At 47.8% G+C, this 15,162-nt stretch overlaps 4 protein-coding genes across 4 annotated transcripts; 1 reads left to right on the plus strand and 3 right to left on the minus strand.

Moving 5' to 3' along the window:
• Positions 1 to 714: 714 nt before the first annotated feature.
• DFJ58DRAFT_421478 (ectomycorrhiza-regulated esterase) lies at positions 715 to 2,258 on the minus strand. The gene is made up of 8 exons (XM_041380311.1): positions 2,119 to 2,258; positions 2,039 to 2,058; positions 1,915 to 1,986; positions 1,641 to 1,866; positions 1,575 to 1,584; positions 1,312 to 1,519; positions 1,159 to 1,255; positions 715 to 1,110 (listed from the first exon to the last, which is right to left on the minus strand). The coding sequence occupies exons 1-8, from the start codon at positions 2,236 to 2,238 to the stop codon at positions 1,006 to 1,008; spliced, it is 858 nt and encodes a 285-aa protein (XP_041243099.1). The 5' UTR covers positions 2,239 to 2,258; the 3' UTR covers positions 715 to 1,005.
• Positions 2,259 to 3,482: 1,224 nt separating this feature from the next.
• Positions 3,483 to 6,011, plus strand: DFJ58DRAFT_421535 (cora-like Mg2+ transporter protein-domain-containing protein). Its single transcript, XM_041380312.1, has 8 exons — positions 3,483 to 4,006; positions 4,056 to 4,383; positions 4,436 to 4,512; positions 4,563 to 4,651; positions 4,701 to 4,859; positions 4,915 to 5,186; positions 5,237 to 5,614; positions 5,667 to 6,011. Exons 1-8 carry the CDS (start codon positions 3,921 to 3,923, stop codon positions 5,934 to 5,936), a joined length of 1,659 nt encoding a protein of 552 aa, XP_041243100.1. The 5' UTR covers positions 3,483 to 3,920; the 3' UTR covers positions 5,937 to 6,011.
• Positions 6,012 to 9,614: 3,603 nt separating this feature from the next.
• Positions 9,615 to 11,917, minus strand: DFJ58DRAFT_421557 (C3HC zinc finger-like-domain-containing protein). Its single transcript, XM_041380313.1, has 7 exons — positions 11,663 to 11,917; positions 11,448 to 11,611; positions 11,045 to 11,376; positions 10,897 to 10,980; positions 10,730 to 10,842; positions 9,867 to 10,679; positions 9,615 to 9,808 (listed from the first exon to the last, which is right to left on the minus strand). The coding sequence occupies exons 1-7, from the start codon at positions 11,735 to 11,737 to the stop codon at positions 9,767 to 9,769; spliced, it is 1,623 nt and encodes a 540-aa protein (XP_041243101.1). The 5' UTR covers positions 11,738 to 11,917; the 3' UTR covers positions 9,615 to 9,766.
• A 73-nt stretch (positions 11,918 to 11,990) lies between these two features.
• DFJ58DRAFT_914498 (uncharacterized protein) lies at positions 11,991 to 15,075 on the minus strand. Its single transcript, XM_041395391.1, has 3 exons — positions 14,993 to 15,075; positions 14,420 to 14,934; positions 11,991 to 14,367 (listed from the first exon to the last, which is right to left on the minus strand). Exons 1-3 carry the CDS (start codon positions 15,055 to 15,057, stop codon positions 12,044 to 12,046), a joined length of 2,904 nt encoding a protein of 967 aa, XP_041243102.1. The 5' UTR covers positions 15,058 to 15,075; the 3' UTR covers positions 11,991 to 12,043.
• Positions 15,076 to 15,162: the final 87 nt, after the last annotated feature.

The following is a 15,162-nucleotide window of genomic DNA, read 5'->3' on the forward strand; positions in this document are numbered from 1 at the left end:
GATGGCTAATACCTAGCATAGATTCGATGGGGGGCGCGAATGTTTATTGTTCAACTCGTCTACCAGACGACTGAAAGTCGCTCTAAGTTAGGCTGCACTGTATCAATCATTGTCAGCCACCAGCTGCCACCTCCAAGGCTCCATATCTCCCTTGACGCGTGCGGAGGATTGGTGACAGCCAATGCGCTGGGCAGCAGTGCGGAGAGTGGGAGCCAACAGCATACTTGAGTTGTCCGCATGGCACGAATTCGGCGTATGAGCAAACCAGATAGGATCAGTCTTTGAAAGGTGCAGCCGGGAAACAATATTTACATAAGGGGAGGTAAAGCGGCCGCCAGTAAGCAGCTGCTAAAAATAGCGCAACATCACAGGCATCAGCGATTTCAAATTTTTGCCTCAGGCAAGATCTCAAAGGACCTCAATATTCAATCGAAATGTGAATGATAAATTGCATCTTGTTGAAAAATGCCCGGCCGTGATGAATACTCCCATAGCATGCTTGCAGTGCATACACAGTAGCATGTCAGAGTGATTGCTGATCAACAACCTGTGCTTTGCCAGGGGACCGACACATCAACAACGGTTTGAATCAAGTTTGGCTAAAGTGTTGTACTGTGCATCCAAGTACTATGCGGTTCTGACCGTGGAGACAGGCATCTTGGATGATCAATGATACGCCATTGTAGTTGTTTCAACTTATTCACCAGGGAATTATCCTGAGCAAGTATATGTATATGAAACTACACAGCTGACGATGTTTTTTTTTTCCGTGCCATGGAAATGGTATTAAATACTTCATTACGGATGAACCAACGGGTGAGACCATTGAACATGAGAGCCTATGGCGCGAAGAAATTCTGCGGCACAGCGGAAATTCGCAAGCTGGTCCGAAGAATGGCGTGAGCAGCTCGGAACAGTGGACTCACTGGATACATTTCCACTCCTTGGTGTCCAAGAAAAATCATGTATATTTGACTAGTTGTCGAAAGGGCCAGACACTCGTAGTCACAGTTTGCCACGTACGCCTGTCAATAATATGCCTGTTTTCAAACGTCCTTGGTTAAGAGCATCCCACCACTCCAGGATGCAGTCTACAACCTCGTCTTGGCGCTAAGTATATTGTTAGCGTTAGCTATGACGATAAGGATCGAGATTCACATTTGTAAAATTGTGATCGGCCTCCTCTATTAAATGGAGGTTGTGGGTTCCAGGCGTTCTGGCACCAAGTGCTCGAGAGTAAATAACCGCGTCATATCTGATACAATGGGAATTTTTTCCCCTGTCATCCGCTATTAGATCACAAACACTCACGCAGGAACTGCCTTATCGACGAGACCATGCATTGTCAGAACATGGATTTGATCAGGAAATTTGTCCCAAACGATTGCAGTATTCCACTCAGAGATCTCCTCTATATTGTGTGGATAGATCCTTTCCACAATTGTTTGTCGAGCGACTGTTACGGTCCGCTCGTAGTAGCCTTTGGCATCCCACTCCTCTTTGTAGGCCTCGGCAACATCTAGAAATTAGGATCAGATGACCGATCGTCTGGACTTTGAAACCCTTGAGCCTACCGTAAACTCGCTAATCACGACTAGTATTTCAGTTATTTTGCGCACGCGGGAAGTTATTTCTCTCACATGCATTCGGTAACGGCCTGACACATTGACCATTGCACAAACACGTTGGCCTTCTTCGGACGTGCATAGCCAATACATCCCGACCACAGAACCACGAGAATGGCCCACCACTAAATCAATCTCGTACCCATACGTATTGCGGAGGTAAGAAACGACCGTCACGAGATCCTCGGCATCTTTCATGAGTCCACCCTGTGTTCGTTGGCCCCCACTTTCGTGATATCCGCTGCTCTATATGAATGGGGATATACGCCAAGACCAACGGATGACAGACCGAAAATCAAATCTGAATGAGTCCATCGGGAAGCGTAGCGCAAGACGCTTTTGGAACAAGTAGTCTTTATGCCTGGAGTGAGATAAGAAGTCAGGAGGAGCAGAAATAGTAGTTCCGAACGTACCCCATAGCCCCATGGAGAATCTAGAACATACAATGAGTCAAGTAATTTTGTAAAGATTGGGATGATCATCAGCATCATACCAGGGCGATCTTTCTGCCCTGCGTGGACTCTTTAGGTGCCAGTTGTTCCAAAATCCCGACCAGTTCGCAATCCTCTTGAGAATGCGGTATACGCAATTTTGTGGACTTCCTGCTGGCCATTCAAGTCGTGCTACTCGTACTTATGTAAGTGGATCAGGTAATCGGCTCCGGGAACATGGTTTTCATAGATATATAAATGGCAAAATCAGATCAAATATCTCAATATATCTAAACAATATTTCGCACGATTCTAACCATTTTGGAGTTCACAGCTGGGGAAGTGATTCACCCCGAGTCTAAATACCAGCGTTCGAACAATTCGGAACATTTTCAATTTGGTACTGCACTAGTGTGGGCCTCTGCCTACCTAGGCCTTAAGCTAGAAAGGAGTTGTTCTTTCTGATGGCAGTTCGCATCATCTCAGTGAGGGAGGGAATAAAACTCTTTCAGTGCCATGCCTTTGAAATGTTGTCTGATAAATTTCCTATAGGCTGCGAGTCTGGCCCCATGGTACGAATGGCAGGAAGTACATGAATGAATTTGAATGTGACTTACATGTGTGCGCTTCTTCGAGCCTCGCATTCACATGTCGGCCTCGCTGTAGATACGCAGTGTCCCGCATACAAGCCAGCGATATTTTCAGCGCTTGTTTCGGGAGTACTGTGTCTCGTGTTTCCATTGTCCTGGAAGGGCTTTCAAAGTTTCTGGAGAACCAAGGTGCATATATCTTCGATTGCTATCTATTTAAAGTATCTTGGATCAGTATCAAGAGGGTCACCGTTTTTGTGAAAACTTAGTACTGCCGGCGTCTACTATTTATTCATGCGCGCTCGAAAGGAACACCGCACCTCGCCACCTCCTGCTGCGCTGAGATGAAGAAGGTCCCTACTTGCTCCTTATGTATCGTAGGGTGCACATGAGGCCCTTCTAGGCTATGTAGTGGATGGGCAGGCAAAAGGATTTTTGCAGGAAGTTCTAAATTTGGAGTGCTTCTTATGAGAATTTGGCCTTGGCTTACAAGTAGTTTCGCAGCCAGAAACTCGCTAAGAATGGGCGTCCATCCTGCGCCCTGACTAGGTGCGGATGGGGCCCACCATAACCTTGAAGCGTGTCAATGTAGCGCTCGAGTTGAACGGGCAGACAAATTGGGGATCGAGTACAATTCAGACCCAGGTGAGCAACAAAGCGATAAATTCGGCAAAAAAAACGCCTCACCAACGCAACTGTGAACCCTCCTTACGGTAAAGTTCACGCTCGCTTTAGTTTCTGACGCCTGCAGGCCTTGATCGATTCCATTGTCCAGGTGCTTTCAAAGTTTCTGGAGAACCAAGGTGCACACCTTCGATTGCTCTCTATTTAAAGTATCTTGAATCAGTATCACTGAGAGGGTCTCTGTTTTCGTGAAAACTCACTGCCGGCGTTTACTATTTATTCATGCGGTGCGCGCTCGAAAGGAACACCGCACCTCGGTCACGTTCCAGAGCTGCTGCGCTGAGATGAAGAAGGTCCTTACCTGCTGCTCAAATGCCTCATGTATCTCAGGGTACATTCATAACTGAAGCTCTTCTAGGCTAGTGGATGAAGATAAGAGGGTAGGCAAAAGGAGGTTCTAAATTCGGAGTGCTTCCTGTGGGAATGGTTTACCAGTAGCCGCTCATGTTGGATGTCGGTCGTGCACAACGCACAGGACAGATTGAAGCATGGCGTTCAAACCAGTACCTCAGTGTGCTGAGAAGACACCTCAACCATATATAAATTCAGAATTCATGCGGGGCATGAACTGACTCTAACTCGGCCGCATCATGAACGTCGGTACGAAAAACTCTCATGCCCCTCAAGATATAGCCTCAGGGAGTGCAGCTGTGCCACGTGTAGTGCCCGATCCCATGTAAGTTCTGTTCATGTCCTCTTCGTTTCCTTATTTATGCTCTTCCCAGATACCGACATGCAGCACCGTCGGGACCGTGGCCATGGATGAACTTGAACGTTGGCTCTCACACGAATGATAGGACCAACAGTAACGTGCCAGAATCCTGGCAGGGTTACCCTCAGAACAAGTTCAGGAACTGGACTACAGATCAAGTAAAGCGAAGTAAGATGTTTAAAAAGTGTTCGACGAATCAAGTTGCCACTATTTACTGGATGGATGTGCATGAAGACGGGAAGTTTGCGGCCAAATCAGATGTGGGAGGAAACGATGACACTACAGTAGTGTCCGAGTCGACTCAAGCTCAAGATCAGTTTTGGACGTTGTTGTCGCAGAAAGTGAGTCTCATGTGAACTATGGTATGCTTATTAACCAAGATGTGATTTGTAGCGACCAAAAAACATCCGAGTACGATCGTTATTTGTGGATGATTTGACAGAATCGGTCTTGCGCATGTTGGGGACAAAGTATGTGACGTTTTTTTACTCTTCTGCTTGCTCTGAAGCCTCATACATAGATACGATATCGAGCCATTCTTTTTCACGTCCTCCATTAATTGGATACCCTCGCGATATCAGGAAGCACTTCGTCAAGGAAAAGGAGATCGTAAGTCTGAACCTTCCGTTTTGGGTCGCATGGCTCATGTGCGTGATAGATATCACTATTACCTTACCATTCTTACGACCAGAACAGAAATCGCTATCACCACGCACTCGCCCATCGCCAACTGACCCTGAACCATGGCACTTCGTGATCACCTCCGATTTACCTCCGGCAAATGCGATCGATATCCAGGCTCCTTTTTCAACAAGAGGTATTTGTATTGATGTTCTTACAATAATGCATTCATACTCAAACGTCCCTCCTAGATGGTCGCATGCTCTTCATTGACCTCCTCGCAGTCCACATGGTCCGCGACGAAGAAAACACTATCATATCCTATCATCCCGAGTCTACAGGGGATCGAACATCTGCGAAGCATCTCCACTCGCTCATACAGCTCGTGGGGGAAAGTGTGTACTGGCAAAAAATATTCAACAACTCCAAAGACCCGACATTCCTCCTTCTCGCAATTTTATGGTATGCGCTATATGAATGGGATGAGTCCCTTGATTTGCTATACAGCTATGTTAGTGAGCTGGTATGTAGCTCTCGTGCAACGTAGAAGTGATATTGCTCAAGCACATCCAGGAACGACAAGTACTGCATCTGGATAATATCTCACTTACACATGACCTGCATGTCCTCGAAGCGCGTCTTTTGCACTACCAATCACTCCTTCATGGCTTCGAGGTATCGGTAAAGTTTCTCGAGACGACCCCCAATCCAGCCATGGAGTCCCATGGAGTTACCGACGAAGAGCGCAGGGACTCTGATGCACTTATGAAGAAGGAGTGCAATAATCTACTCAGCGAAATTGATCGTCTAGAAAGGCGACGGACGATGCTGAGCAGTCGACTGAAGAATGCGATGGACCTTGCGTTTGCGATCGTTAATGCTGAGGACAGTAGGCGGATGCAGAGGTTCTCATACCTTACGTTAGTCTTCCTACCGGCGGGTTTCATTGCGGTAAGCATAGAGGTCTTGTGTGCAGATCCTTTTTGACTGCATATGTCCTCAGGCTATCTTTACGATGAACATCAAAGAGATTAATAATGGGACACAAACACTCGGTCACTACGTGGTGGCCACCGTTTCGCTCACGCTTCTCACGATTTACGTCGTCGTCGTGCTTCAGAGACAGAACTGGGTCCACAGACGCCAGGCTACCTTCCTGCAGCGCGTATTGTGGCCCATTCATTTAATACTCCGGAAGATCATTTTCCCTCTACACGAGATGTGGGTGCGACAGTACAGGGGGTCGCCAACGGATGCCAGTGGCCTGGCGTGATGATACGGATTCAAACATATGCATACATACGGTAACATACCCGTAAAATATTTCATGCTATATTCATTGTCCTTGGCGGAAGGATCCGGCGCCCGAAAATCACATATCCAGCTGTTGCATTGAGACAGGAAGAACCCGACTTTCAGGCCAGCACAATCGTGGAATGCCGATCTGATCAGTGGTCGTGTACTTGTCGCGGCGTACATCAGCGAACCGATTGCCCTTTGGTAAGGTATGTTTTCGAAAATCAGGGTGGTATGATCCAATTATTAGTTCCACTCAATTCCATTTATTTTTCGCGAACGAGTGTATACGGTATGATGTGGATAACAGACACACTCGTTCGTGAAAAAATAAAATGATATATTGGACTGCTGGGTATGTTGTTCGACACTGGTCATTTTCAACGATGCGAGCGCGCCGTAGCATCCCCGCGCTCAGCGCGGGGATGCTACTTGTCTCCAGTACAATCATCAATGCATCATACGTCATGGCACATTTTTGACATCTCGGATTATAAAAATGAGATTGGGCGAGCTGGTGTGCTGGGGCAGGGCATCTGGCAGTGGTGAGTTTCAGCATGCTGGATGAGGATCCCGTCATGCTGATTGAAGGAAGGGGTGTGCATCGCATCATAATCCGTGTTTGGAAGAGAACATCGACAAGATCTCCTGCATCGTCGGGAAACCCTCGGGGTATTCGATAAACGCCTTCAATTGACTCGTAGAGCTTGTTGCTGAGTAGCACTTATAGGAGTTTCCGCAAGTCTCAGGCGCGTGCTTCAAAGTACGATCAAACTCGATGTACAGGGAACCCGTTGCAAACGCGTAGCGTTTGCTAAAGACTGACTACTGTATGTAACCACCGACGGTTTAGGGTTTAAGCCGCTATCTCGGCTCCTTCCGAGTCGAGCGCGTCAACAACTAACTCCAACAGCACTACGGGCCTAGGTTTCGGCAAGCTTAACGAGACGAAACATGATGCATCCGAATGGTCAGTACTTCAGTCATATTTTATGCAGTCAAGTATTCGTGATCTTTCTAAGAGCAGTGAGGTTTGTTCACAACCGAGCACTCAGCACTCAGCAACAAACTACTTATGTGTACTATGTAGTGCCGTCAACGATACTGCGCCAATGCGAAAGCAGCAGCGCGATTCACTAGGCTGTAGGCTGTAGCTCAGGGCACCGACTGGCACACAGTGACAGGCCTGTTTTTTTTCTGTGAAAAAAACATAATCCAGCTTTTGTCCATTGCATTAAGGATGATACTTTACGTAGGACAGTACTTTCTGATCTATGGGACCTCAGCGTCCCTCCTGATCTCTGAAGTCGTGAATGCCCTGATGTGAGGCGTGCCCTCATCACTTCGCCGTTCCCGCCAGCCGATTTAGACACGCCCCCCCTTTTTTTAAATTCAATTTTTATGTCCTATGGAGAGTAGTACTCTATGGAGGACAATACTATCTAGTCCAGGGGGCCCCCGGTGCTCCCAACGCATCTTTGAGTTCGCGAATGCCCTGATGTGAGACGTGCCCCATCAGTCCGCCGTTCCCGCCGGCCGTTTTAGACGCGCAACCCATCGAAGATGAGATGACTCATATGAACAGTTGCAAATGACATGAATCTAGTAGCTGCTATTGGTGGATGTTGGTTGGCTTGCAGTAACGAGACGCACTTAACACACACACAGACATGATTGTAGTCTACCACGCCAGTGAGTCATGGAGTTGGATGAAAACTACTCCTGCTCACATGGGTGGAGTTAGTCTATGACTTCTCCGTCTCCGCAGTTAGTTGGGTCGCAGACGCAGGCAATCATGTCACTGATAGGCATAGACACTGTCAGGTTGAAAGCAGCAAGGACGACGAGGATGAAAGAGAGACGCATTATTTGTGATATGAGATCGCAAAAATCAAGCTGAAGGGGACGGTGGGAGGATAGCTTGCCTTTATGTGCAGAAACTGTCCACCTGAAATACCCCTTCAAACAGATGTGCCAGCAGACTTCTGACGCTGGTAATGTGCCGATGAAATGCCACTGATCGGCAATAGTCCTGAACGGTGAAACACTGCTGGCCAATGAGTTATACATATCTCTGTACATGACGCTTCTTCATTTCATAGACGTGGCACTAGACACAATGTACAGTACACTTTTTCATAATGTATAGCGACGGGAGCTGCCTTTTCGCTATACAATATGAGAGATATACACTACCAAATAATTCCCACGGCAGAGGGGTCAACCAAGATTGGGGGTGTCGATGTGCGCTACTTGGCAACACATGTCCAGAAATCAATACATTCAGTGAGTACACCGAAACGGTATGTTGCTTGTTATTCCAGAATTAATCTAATGTAGCCTGCTTTGGATTCTGCAATTCCTCACACCGTAGTGTTGCTCAGAATGTACGGAGTTTGTGAATAAGATCAAGTGAAAATTCAGCGCCAGCTTGCGCAATACATCATGATGCAACCTCGAGCTACTTAATATTACGATCGTGCTGCATGGGTGAGTCTGAATGTTCATCGATGTATGCAAGACCCATCAGCCAGTCAATCAAGGTAAGATTCTTGCACCCACTAGTATCAGAAAGCTTCGTGGATATTGCCACAGGACCATCTTTCTGGTGAAGTGTATTTGGTTTCTGCTTGTATGGGTGGGTTTTAGACGTGGCTGGCGTTTCTTAGGGCTGCGCACCATTGGAACTAGAATGTCTATAAAATTGTTCATCTTACAACTTTGTTATGAATCAGCTTCCGGCAACTCAGTAGTAGTCCTACTCGATACAAACCATATCTCATAGTGTATATCGGACCTCCAAAGGCTATACATTATACATTATACAATTTTTTGGGCGTCTACCCGCATACCACGATGGGAGCTGCCAAAACTCGATACAAGATGAGATTTATACATTACTAACGTATGCATTATGAAAAAGTGTACTGTACACGAAGGAGACTCGTGACCAGAACAATAGAAACTAGAAGTTGAAGCATTAGATAATTCGGTCACACAACCAAGCAAAAGGGGTATGTATGTACCTGTCCCCACAATAATATTAAACTAAAGTTGGATCTTGTCATGATTATTTCCCCGCCATTTTCTACGAATCAATGACACTGCTATTTGATCGATATATCCTGTAAATTTCTGTACGTTGCTGTCTAGTGAAACTCATACTGCAGAGAATTTTGTCAGGTAAGTATGAGGTTCTAGTTGAATTATGGATAATTTCCAGGTGATCCAGCCTACAGACTCGGAGCTCTTGAACTGGAACAGCGCGACGCCACGCATAGGTTACAATCAGGATGCTGGATCTGAGTGACCGATCAAGTTCTTCCAGTCAGTGGTTACCAGTACAATTCATTTCAACTCTGCCTTCGACGAGACTTAGAACCGGCGACCTTGACAAGACGATTGGAGCAAACCTTAGTGTTGGAGAAAGGTCTCTAGCTTGTGCGCTAGTGAAAGATTTTCAGCAGTCGGTACTCACTGGCACTTCTATCGAAGGAATTTGACACTCCATCCAATCTTTTCAAGAAGGGCAGGATTTCGGAATGTGCGAGAGGAGTAATATCTCCTTGACAGATAGAGACGAGTTGAAAAGTTTTAGTGATGAAGTTGCAGGTTGATCCAGATTGCAATTTGTTGGTCCCGCATACCTTTGTTTCCACCGATAATTATTCATTGACTAATGTACTGTGTAGATTCCTACTCGTACCAGGACGATCTGATGTCTTTCTTCGGTCAGGGAGATATCGAGATTGGAGATACATGCGAAGCAAACGATGAAATCAAGCAAGCATGAATACAAGATACACATCAAGCCAACAGTCCTTTGACATATTTCAATAGTTCTCGTCCCTGCAAGAAGTGCAGTTAGTCTTCGATCGAAAATGTCTAGTTGTGCGCATAAACTCACCCCTTGGCTCTTTACTCCTGCTACCATAGCTTCTACGCCTTCAAGCTCGTCATCAATACCCTGCATTATTTCATGATCCCCTCCGGAAAGTGATAAGCGTGCATTCCGCTGCCGCTCACTCAATCCGTGTCGAAGCACAACGGTCAGCACAGCACGCCACCCCTCAATTGCCCCATCTGCCGCTACGTTTGCAGAAAGAGGCGAGGTAGAAGGCATGGGCAGTTTCGGTACCACCGTTGAGGGGACGACGAATGGGCAATACGATCGATGTTCATTCAGCACATCAAACTGCCTCTTCTTTGTTGATGAATGTCGTAGCGGGCTGCCGTCTAGCGGTGATGCAGTAGAATGAGGTGTGAATGCCCAAAGGCCGACGCGTCGTTGGCACAAGGAACAGTGTAGAAGAGATGCATCCCGAGTGCTTTTCCCGATGTCGCTCAGCCGTGGCATACGCGGGCGTAAATGTGTACCTCCCAACTGTGAGATACTAGTAAGGGGTGAAGAGGGCCTCGGAGACGGCGAATCTGCCCGCCCCGACACAACGGTACGCGAAACTGATGAAGATCTAGAGAGAGATGGGGAAGCTGGTCTGGACATGGTAGCTATTCGAGAAAGTGATGGAGTGCGATTACGTTCAGAGGGAGGAGCAGGCGGAGCCAATGACCAGCCGAAGAGGGCAGTCACAATTGCGGTATCAGATGGCTCAGGGCCTGCATCAACGTGCATTGCCGACTCATTCTCAGATTCGGATTGCGCCTGAGGAGGCTTGACTGAGGCAATTGCTGAACGAAGTGAGGCAAGCTGAGAGACCGACTGATGGAATGAATAAGCACCACACAGGAAAATGCTGCAGTTTGACTTACCAATGGATATTTGATCACGACGTCTGTCAACAGAGGCTCTAGAGCGAGCGCATTGGATTTGATGTCCCGTGCCATGACAGCCGGTGCTTGCAGCGGCACGCGGTAAATCGATGCTAATGAATTAGGTGAGGAAAGAGACGAGGTGCTGCTCGACAAAAAAAGCTCACAATCACACTGCCTAGTACGCCAAGGGCATCCGTCCTTGTGCATCTCTACTAATTGAATGCGCTGCTTCTCAACAAGGGCATTGGCTATGACGGAAAGAAAAAACGCTCAGCAGTGTACCTTGTCATTTACCTACCTTCTAAACCTTACCGGCTTCTCGTGTCATGCCGTCTCGCCCCGCGACAACCCATGAAACATCACAAATTCCACACACTAGCCTGTCTTTGCTATCGTTTATCCAACCGCACTTCGCTGCAGCAACAGCGTCAATTTGGGGCGGCTTGTTTGCGTATGTCGCCAACTTGTAGGTCGATAGACGAGATAAAAATGACTGAGTAGAAGATGGTCGGTATTCTGAGGCGAGTGAAGCTGATGCTGGAAGGCTGGGGTATGCAAAAGGGGTAGCTCCTTTGCTCTTGGAGCGTGCCAAGATCGCAGCCAGGTGAGGAGCTGCCTTAGAAATATCATGCTTATCCAGAGTACTATTTAGAATAGAGCAAGACGAGAGAAAGTTCAGAGACTTCCAAGTCCTAAACCGCGAAATTTGACTGACTCGATGGGTGGTTTTGGTATGTTGGTCTGGATCCCATACTTGGCGAGCGTAGAGTAGAGAGAGCGAGTCATGTGTGGTCGTTTGGGAGCTGTTGGCCTTTCAGGTAAGGGTTTCACTGGAGCTACGGCACTGTCGAGGCTTTGGAGGGCATCATCGAATTTGCGCTAAGACATGCTGCTCAGTAGGGGCCTGTTAAGTTTCAATACTCTGCTTACCTTGGTAGCTCGGATAGATATTGATGAACTCGAATCTAAACCGTTAACGGAAACGACTTCTGTAGTTATCGACATGTCGAAGAGTGAAGTTAAGTGTAGATGATGGTCGTTTATAAAACAGAGTCACCAGTGCCACCGACACTGCAAAATGAAATAATACAGCAAGCACAGCCACTACAATAAGTAAATTCTCAGTACACAGCAGTAAAACTGTTTACATAACCGGAACCGGTTTCAAACTAGCGTCGTTTAAACCTGTGGATACCTTTTGTTCGATACACCACATAGTTAAGCTACTGTGATCGCAACGCGATACCGTGCGATAAACAAACGGCGGTGGAGTTTTCGACAGTTCCTCCCCAAAGTAGCAGCCAAAGTCTATTATGATCTATTATTATGAACATGAGTGGTGTCATCCCTGCGGCTCGTATTACTCTCTGCCTTCATCCACCCTCTCGAACGCGCCACTGACCGTTGCTCTCTCTGCAATGTAGCTTTCTGCTGCTCGATTTTCAAAATCTCTACCACCGTGCGTGCAGCCTCCACATCATTCCGCAGATAAAATGCCTTGATAAACATCTTGAGCATCGGCTTCGCATGCTTCTCAAACGATATGTAAGGCGGAAGCTTCGACAGCGCGAGCGTTCCACTGGTGCGCAGAATCGGGGTGTTAAAGGGCGGATGGGAAGGGGAATAGATTCCTGCAGGGTATCCACCACGAACCATGTGGTCGAACAGCGCGCGTAAACGCCGATAATCGAAAGCAGTCCGCCAAGCTATCAACGCCTTCAAAATGATGTTGACAGTTATCCTGTCAGGCGCAAACTGCTGGTAGCTCACGAGGTTGTTGAGGAGTCCCAGGAGCTTCCGAACACGTCTGCCGTTTCTTGGGACCGGACGTGTTACGACACCATGCAAAAGCGTGTTGCCTAGGATTGTCCGGCTTTTGGTGTCCACCTTGCTTGCAACACGACTAAAGGCGACCTTTGCAGCATGCGGTCGCCTAGCGTAGATTAAATCTTGTAGAACTCTGTTGTATACTGGGCCACTGTTCATAACGCTCTTGAATGAAGTCCCCGCTGCCCAGAAACAGCCACCTCGAAACAGGGTATACGACTTGCGCCCTTTCGTGGATAGGTGTCTACTAGCTGTCACACAGCGGCGTGTAGTGACCATGTAACGTAGGTTGGTAGTACATCCCCCGCGTGCGTCAATTAAAATTTTCTGCATTCGCAATGCGCAACGAAATTGCTTGCGGCGCAAAAAGAGGCGAACTAGCCGCAGCAAGAACGAGGATTGAAAGAAGGTCGGTTGGAATTTGATGACGTTAGCAATAATAGCCGTGGTCTGGAACCCCCTGCCCCGCGTGCATAGCTCGGCTAGAAGAAGCTGAAGGTGCCCACGGAAGTGAATTGGGGGAGGGGAGATCGCATAGAATTTGCGGAGGGAAATCCCAACGTCATTGAACAGATCAGCATCGTAATGTTGATGCCTCGTCTCCTTGAGGAAACGAGCAATACTGCTCAGGAGGCCTCCTACTTGTACTCGGGAGAATCGTTCGTGCATAAGAAACCCCACAGCATGATGAGGTGGGAGTGTCCTAGCCAGAGTATATGTGGTATCGACATCAATGTCGCGGCCACTGCGGATAGTAATGTTGTACAATATGCGGGCGAGCTCAACATCACGATGAATGAGGTCTTTGACAGCCGCAGACGCAACAGCACATTGGTGCTGCACGTCAGTGGAGTAGGAACTCAACGTCTTTATGACCAATTCCGTTCCACACCCACGGACTTGCATAAAGGCAGCAAGATGCATCGCTGCCATTGCTGCTAATTGGGGTCCCTCTACGGTGTCTGAAGAATCACCGGTCCAAAGTCCGAAGTTTGTACTCGATTCCAGGCACGCCGCGAATAGCTTCGGATCTGCAACCGCAGCGGAGAGGCGAAAAAGAGAAGTCGTAACAGCACGTGAAATGAGAGTGGGGTGCGATTCATTGGGCACGAGGTGCAGCCAGGACTCATGAAGAGAATGTATCATCTCTTGTATACGTCCGCGGAGAGCACGATCGTGAAGAAGGGCTGGACCCGCGGCTCGCGTAACCTCTTCGAGAATCGCAAGGGCGAACAGGGTCTGCCACACGGATGCACCTCCATCCAGAGGAAAATCAAGCGATGAAATAGGAATTCCACCGCTGTTGCAGCTATACAGCAGTGAACACAGGAGCAGATTTCTTCGCCGATGGACTAGTGGAATGTTGGATGAAAAAGCCTCGTGCAGCAACTCCGTGATGACTTTCATATGGGGGGAGGGACTTGGCACGGGTAATGGAAATACCGAAAGAGCGGACGTGAAGGTGGTGGCATCGACAGGAACAGCCATAGGAGCCTTCGTAGTATCCCCACACGGCGACGGAAAACGGGTGACCCGGATTGAGATAGCTGATAGAATGGATCTCAAATGTTCGGTGTCTGTGTCATGAACTATCCCCAATAACACTTTCAACACTTTCGCATGAAGAAACGGATGAGTGAGAAGGATGGAGGTCATCGCATCAATGGCCCACTGCTTGTGAAGAGGGCTCGTGCTGGATAAAAGCGCTGTCAGATATTGGACGTGGACATCCGGATCGAAAACATGTCGAGAAAAGTGGAGGTATTGTTTTCGGGCGCGGAACAGAGAGCGATCAGATGGGTGCGTATCTGCTCGATTTTATTAGACCGAACTACGAACGAATGTGATAAATAATCTTACAACCGGGCTGGCCATCTTTGGAGGGGGAAAGGCTCGCCAACTCGGCTCGCATCATCCAATATCTGTCTGAATGCACCAGTCTCATGCCCCTCTGCTGCTTTAATGATACAACCTCCTTCACAAATGCCCAATAGTCGCGAGTTACAGGACCATCTTTCACATAGGGAAGGAGTGAACTAGTATACACACATCTTCTTGTTGAGTCAACAGACAATGACGCAAAAAGACCAATCAAAGCGCTAAGCATTCCTGAGTCGAGCTGCGACAACTGGTCCCGTGCTTTTGCGGAGATATAAAATGAACGAATAGTATTGGGTGTCGGCCTCCTGGAAGGGTCCAGAACCAGGGCAGGGGACGTTAGGATTTCCTGGAGAGCACTTATGGCGCGAGTGCTATTGGACGGACCAGACTCCTGAAGATCATCTGATGTCCTGAAAGATCGTTTGCTCGTGTCCTGGGTCCCTGCACTGCGCGGCAAGCATTCTTGGACATGGGCGCTAGCAGAAGACAGTAACCTAAGATTGAACGACGGTCAAAAACGCGCGTTTAATATACAAAATAAAAACTAAATACCTGATTCTTTGACCACCGTCGACGCCGCCCAACACTCGGACGGTCGACAGACACCATCGCAACATTCCATGGCATGAACGAATTGGGAATACGACGCGTTACACGTCACGTTACAAGGTGAACATAAGGATCGGAATGTCCCGGCGGGCTTGGAACCTTGTTTTTTGAAC

This window comes from Suillus subalutaceus, assembly GCF_016647625.1.
Source record: "Suillus subalutaceus strain FC151 chromosome Unknown DFJ58scaffold_64, whole genome shotgun sequence".
Lineage (NCBI taxonomy): Eukaryota > Fungi > Basidiomycota > Agaricomycetes > Boletales > Suillaceae > Suillus > Suillus subalutaceus.